General features: G+C 41.1%; 1 protein-coding gene and 1 pseudogene across 1 annotated transcript in view; one reads left to right on the forward strand and one right to left on the reverse strand.

Annotated features, from left to right (window-relative positions):
- LOC104750936 overlaps nt 1-4,140 on the forward strand; it is an 8,899-nt pseudogene extending 4,759 nt beyond the window's left edge.
- The window catches only part of LOC109124657 (adenylate kinase 2, chloroplastic-like), a gene marked incomplete in the record, with an annotated part of 2,363 nt that continues 472 nt past the window's right edge, over nt 4,565-6,455 (reverse strand). The window contains 4 exon segments of the mRNA XM_010440677.2: nt 4,565-5,009; nt 5,113-5,187; nt 5,315-5,461; nt 5,775-6,038. Coding sequence (XP_010438979.1) covers nt 4,905-5,009; nt 5,113-5,187; nt 5,315-5,461; nt 5,775-6,038 — 591 coding nt within the window.

Consider the following 6,455-nt stretch of genomic DNA (forward strand, 5'->3'; position numbering starts at 1 on the left):
ATACCCTTTAGCAACAAGTCTGGCCTTGAATCTTGGTTTCTCAACTTCAGGAATCCCAGGCTTACGCGTGAAAATCCACTTGCAACCGATAATTCTTTGTCCCTTAGGCGGTATGACAGCAGTCCATGTGTGATTCTTAACTAGAGAATCCATCTCTTCGAGCATTCCACCTCTCCATAATTCCCAATCAGCATCTCTTAATGCCGCTTGATAAGTTGCAGGTTCTGTTTTGTCTCCATCAAATGTGGTGACTAGAGCCTCCCCATCAAATTCATCTTCATCATCTGTTTCTTCTCCGAAGTAGCCTTCCACATCAAACCTCTTAGGAGCAGTGATGTGTCTTCTTGCTCTATCACGAACCAAATGATAACTCTCAGGTGAATCATGTATAGGATCTTCAGGGACTGCGTCCTCCTCTGTTTGGTGATTGTTTTGAACAGGTGAGTGATCTCCCAGGGATACTGTTTCTTCCAGGAGATCTCCACCTGAGCGTGTATCACCAGTTTCTTCGAGATCAATATCCAGAGAGCCGCTTGATGCTTCTTCTTCTGAGTTTTGATTTCCCTGCATCAGATCCTTGTAGACTGCATTTTCTTGAAATAACACATTTCTGCTAACTGCAACTTTCTTTTCTTCTAGCAACCATACCTTGTAACCTTTCACTCCATCTGGATAGCCTAGAAACACTCCTTTCTTTGCTCTAGGGACTAATTTTCCTTCATCCGCATGAACAAAGGCAACAGATCCGAATCTTTTTAAGTAGCTGTAAACCGGAGGCTTACCTGACCATCTCTTATCAGGAATCTCAAAATTTACAGCAGATGAAGGTGTTTTGTTGATCAACTTCACTGCTGTGTTAGTAGCTTCAGCCCAAAATCTCTTAGGCATTCCAGAATCACTCAACATGCTCCTAACTTTCTCCATGATCGTCCGGTTCATCCTTTCTGCAACACCGTTCTGCTGGGGCGTGTATGCACACGTTCTATGCCTTGCGATGCCTCTCTCTTTGCAGAACTCGTTAAACATGTGATTGCAGAACTCGAGACCATTGTCTGTCCTTAAGACCTTGATCTTCTTCTCTGTTTGATTCTCCACCATAGTGCTCCATTCCACAAATTTCTCAAATGCCTCGTCCTTGTGCTTCAGGAAGTAAACCCATGTCTTTCTTGAGTAGTCATCGATGAATGAAATGAAGTACTGACATCTTCCCAAAGACATTGGCACTGATGGAGCTCCCCATAAATCCGAATGTACATAGTCGAGCTTGTCTTTGGTGTCATGTGTAGCTAAGACAAAGCTGACTCTCTTTGCTTTCCCATAAACACAGTCTTCGCACAACTCAAGAGTTGTGATTTTCTTCTTGTCCAAAAAACCTTTCTTAGCTAAGATCTCCATGTTTTTCTTACTTATATGGCCCAATCTCCGGTGCCATAAGACTGTATCATCCTGTGATCTCTCAACTGCGAGAGACTGACCAGTTTCAGGTCTTCCTTGAAGAAGGTAAAGCTTCTCATGTCTTTTTCCTACCAGAATGATACGATCTCCTTCTTTTATCTTGAGGATCCCGTTCTTGGATTTATAACTGCATCCTTGCTCTTCCAATGTTCCCATAGATAGCAAGTTTCTGTCCATATCAGGAATGTATCTCACTTGTGTGAGCAATACTGTTGATCCATCTTCATTTCTGATCCTGATATTTCCAATACCTCTGACCTTTGATGTAGTTTTGTTTCCCATCCTCACTGATCCCCCTACGTCTTCGCTTATCTCTTCAAACCAGTCTCTCTTATGAGTCATATGGTAACTGCATCCTGTATCCATGATCCACTCATTCTCCAAATTTACTTCTGCAGAATAAAGTGCTTCAGACACATAGAGCCCTGTACCATCAGCTGAGCTTCCTTTCACCATCACAGCTTCTCCCTTGCTGCCATTTCCTTGATCCTTCTTGTTTCCTTGCGACTTGCCTTTGTTTGGACATGCGTTTTTGAAATGTCCTTCTTCACCACAAGTCCAGCAGCCTTTTCTATTCTTAGACTTGGATCGAGATCTGTTCTTATTTCCCTTCTCCTTCTGCTCAGACCTTCCTCTGTTCTCAGTTTTGTCCTTTGCATACAAAACTTCTGCTTGACCTTTTATACTCTTCTTGTTTGACCCAAACTCTAACTCCTTAGAGTATATAGCAGCTTGAACTTCATCTAAAGTTAACCTAGTTCTTCCAGTACTATATTTCAGGGTGTCTCTTAACTGGTCAAACTGCCTAGGAAGCGACATAAGCAACAATATAGCCTGATCCTCATCTGATACTAATACTCCGGTATTCTCTAGATCAGCTATAAGATGAAGGAATTCGTCGATATTACCTTCAACAGACATGTTTTCGTTCATTTTAAAACCGTAGAACTTCTGTTTCAGATAGATGCGGTTAGGAAGAGCTTTAGACATGTACAAGTTGTCTAGAGCTTTGATCATAGAGGCTGCAGTCCTCTCTTTCTTGATCTTCCTCAGTACTTGATCTGAAACGCTCAACACTATGGTGCTCCTCGCTTTTCTTCTTTTCTCCTCTAGAAGCTCGTCTATCTCCTTTGCTTCTTTTCCCTTTTCTTTGGTTCCACCTTCGTCACCTTTAGACTCCTCCGGATCTGAGACTAGGTCTTGTGTTTCCGTGAGAGCCACCGTTAAGCCCAAAATATCCAAGTGAGCCATCAGCTTCTCCTTCCACAAAGTGTAGTCTCCTCGTCCATCAAACTTCTCCACCTCAATCCTCGCCGACGACATGGTTCCTCTGCTTTAGCGGACTTTACAGAACCACCAAACACCGTAACCAACGCTCTGATACCAATTTGACAAGCTTAACAGAGACTCAAGTTAAAGTCTTTGGTCTGAATAAGCTTCTGTCGAGGATCAAATGAACTTGTTTCAGGTTGTTTGAATGAACTTAAAAAACACAACAGGAACCAAAACAGAACAAGAACAGAGCACACACACAAATTTTTACCCAGTTCACTTCCGTTAACAAGGAAGCTACGTCTGGGCCGGGATCAGTCTCCCGGAATCCACTAATCTCAGAGTTTTACAAAGAAATCTCTCACCCACTGAACCCTTACAAGCTCACTCGATTCAATCTCCCTCACTCTGTTTCCCCAAGAACATAAAACACAAGTTTACTCTTTGTTTATGTTCTCTCTACCTAACCTGTTTCTCTTATCTCTCTCTCATTTCATACACCTCCTTTAAATAGATGCTTGCTCAAAAACCTAGTTCCCTCTTCTAGCCGCTTCTACAAGTTGCCTCTTCTTTGGCCTCATGTAGTGACATCACTCGATCTCTTTGCAGGGAGCAAATAAGACGAAATCCCTTTTGCTTTTGCTTTAACAACTTCGGCGGCAAAAACGGATTGATGCAGCTTGTGGTCCTGGGCGTGAGTCATCACCTGAGCTGGCACTACTTGTCCTCCAAGCTTTCTTTGTTTTGTCTCATTCTTTGTTCACTAATCCTAACAGCCGATCACCTTCATAATCCTCGATTCGACCCTCTTACGTGGCAAACACGGTTCAATATCGCGCTTGACGCCGCACGAGGGATACATTATCTTCACGAGTTTGTTGTGCCTCCAGTCATCCATCGTGACATAAAAGTCATCGAACATACTGCTAGACGCCATGTGGACAGCCAAAGTATCAGATTTCGGCCTTTCTCAAATTGGTCCAACCGAAGAAGATGATGTGTCGCATCTCTCCTTACACGCTGCTGGTACGTTGGGCTATATCGACCCGGAGTACTACAAACTTCAACAGCTCACAACCAAAAGTGATGTTTACAGCTTTGGCGTCGTGTTGCTGGAGCTACTCTCGGGTTACAAAGCCATACACAAGAACGAAGAGGGAAACTATAGAAACGTCGTGGAATACGTTGTAACTTGTACCTTACATTTTTATGGACGAGGTTCATAGGGGTACTTGACCATAGGATTCTACCCCCAACCCCATACGAATTTAAGTCAGTGGATCAACTTGGATACTTGGCGGAAGATTGTCTCATGCCTTGTGGTCGGAAAAGGCCGTCAATGGCGGAGGTAGTGCGCAAAAGCGAGGTTTGGCCGCTCCTACCCAGACCGTATCTCGATCAAACACTTATTAGCCACGTGACGCTTTGCAAAGCAGTCAACCTTATATGTTTTTTTAGGAATTAGAAATTTAATTAAATGGTACATACCGTAATTTTTTAATATTTTATTCGACGAAAATAACAAACCTTGGCACAAACCAATTTCTTTTTGCAGCTTAATGTGAAAAGCTCAAAGCTAAAGCCATTGAAATTTCGCTGCTTCTGTTTGTACGCATTACATAATATTACAAGTCAACAGTTTGAAGCCACGAAGTCGAAGTGTAAAGCTTATCAGCGTATATCAAACTCCATGAGAAAAGTCTAAAGTCTTCTCTAGTATTATTTAGTTGGTAGGAAAAAGGGTTGCTGCATAATTTGGTTTACCATTGTCGAGTTGAATTTAGACGCCAGCGGTCAAAAATTGACTGATACGAAAAAACATAAGAAAATTTCAAAGTCCTAAAACTCACTTAGTACACCAGTTCTATTCTTCATGGTTGTCATTTGTAACAAGACAACACATTGGGTTCTTTTCAGTAAATCTACAGATTATAAGAAGGTGGCATATTTCTGAGGTTTGAGGTAGACATACATTGTCTTACTAACAACAAAAAAGAGTGTTATTGCAATACAAGTGTTATCAACCGAATTTGATGAATGTAATAGGGTATATTTACCGCTGGTTAGGTCTTGCCAAGAATGATTCAACTTCAGAGTGAACATCATCTGTTGAAGCAATTGAGACGGAGCAGTATCGATACGGGCAAACACTTCCTCAGGTTTGTACCAAGAATGATTCAGCTTAATAGTGAACTTGGAGCGGTGTTTCTCTGTTGGAGCAATTCAGACAGGGCAGTGTCGATCTGGGCAAACACTTGGTCTTTTGAACGGTTTCCCTCAATCTGGATGATAATAATAAATGAGGAGCCATTTTGCTTTACGAAACTCATTAGAGAAGAGATAGCAAAACCGAAATGTAAAGGGTGTGAATGAGAGATCTCATGCCTTAATAGTTATATCGTCGTACATAGAAAGCACATCTGTCACATTTTGGTTATGAGTCTTTAGCCGCAGTTTTGCCTAGAGAGGAAAAAAAAAAAAAATCAGAGACATAATTGGACCAAGAGAGAGTTTCATAAGTGAGAAATAATGACTGCATGGGTAAACTATCAAGAGACCTAGAACTATAAAAGAAGTATAGACTTGCCTTCTCTTCAGTATCATCAAACCGTTGGGTGAGTCTAGCAGCAATCTCTTCAGTCTCTGGAGGAGAATACTTCATGTGGTAGATCTTTCCCGTGACAGGATCCAATCGACGCCCAACAACTCTTTCAATTAGAATATTTTCAGGAACCTGTTCCAAAAGCAGGGTAGGTGTAAATCAAATGAGTCCATACCCATTCATAGGATAAAGAGTAAAAGGCAATGTGGCTGACTCTAAATTAAAACGTCTTACACAAAAGATAAATTAGCTAACGGGGACCTACATTATCAGTTGTCCGAATTTACCAGAATAAAACTTTTCAGCAATCTGTTACAGAATCTCTGGTCCAAAGAAGTAAAAGTTAACCCATCACGTTGAAGTTAGATGTATTGCTAACTAGTAAGTTGTAAGAAGAAGCCCAGAGATGAGAGATAATGAAGATTAGAAAAAGAAGAGTGCTTACTTCCAGGACAATGAAAAGATCAGGCTGGAATCCAAACCCCTTAAGAGCTTTTCCCTGTGATGAGCTCCTAGGATATCCATCCAAAAGCCATCCAGTTTGCTCTGAATCTTTCTGCGACAAACGATCTTTGACCATCATTACAACTATTTCATCAGGGACCAGTTGTCCTTTCTCCATAAATTCTTTAGCCAGTCTTCCATTCTCACTTCCAGAAGCGATTTCAGCCCTCAGCAAATCTCCAGCAGAGATATGCACCAAACCATACTGCATACCGAGAAAAGAAGAAAATCTCAATCTGCTTCTGTTTCTGTTTCATGATGAGAGTATTTCATGCACCAAAGAGAAGTAGTAACAAAAGGGTAACCTAAAAAGCATGAAGTCTTCCATGGAAACAGAACCTAAAAGTACAAGAAATGAGTAGCAAAAGTGCCTCTTAAACTTGTAGTCTCCACTTAACACCAGAGACACAATAACTGAAGTTCATATCAATGTTAACCTCTTGATAAAAGATCATTACTAAATCGCACTCAACATCCAAGAACTAGTTTAATGCTTGAAATCATGACTAGAGAAAGCCCTAAGTCAACTCATGCAATGCTATGGTTGGCCTAAATTAAGATCATTGACAAAATCGATCATAAAATGAATTGGATTAGTAGCCAAAAAAAAAAAAAAAAAAAA

This window comes from Camelina sativa, chromosome 2 (assembly GCF_000633955.1).
Source record: "Camelina sativa cultivar DH55 chromosome 2, Cs, whole genome shotgun sequence".
NCBI classification, from domain to species: domain Eukaryota; kingdom Viridiplantae; phylum Streptophyta; class Magnoliopsida; order Brassicales; family Brassicaceae; genus Camelina; species Camelina sativa.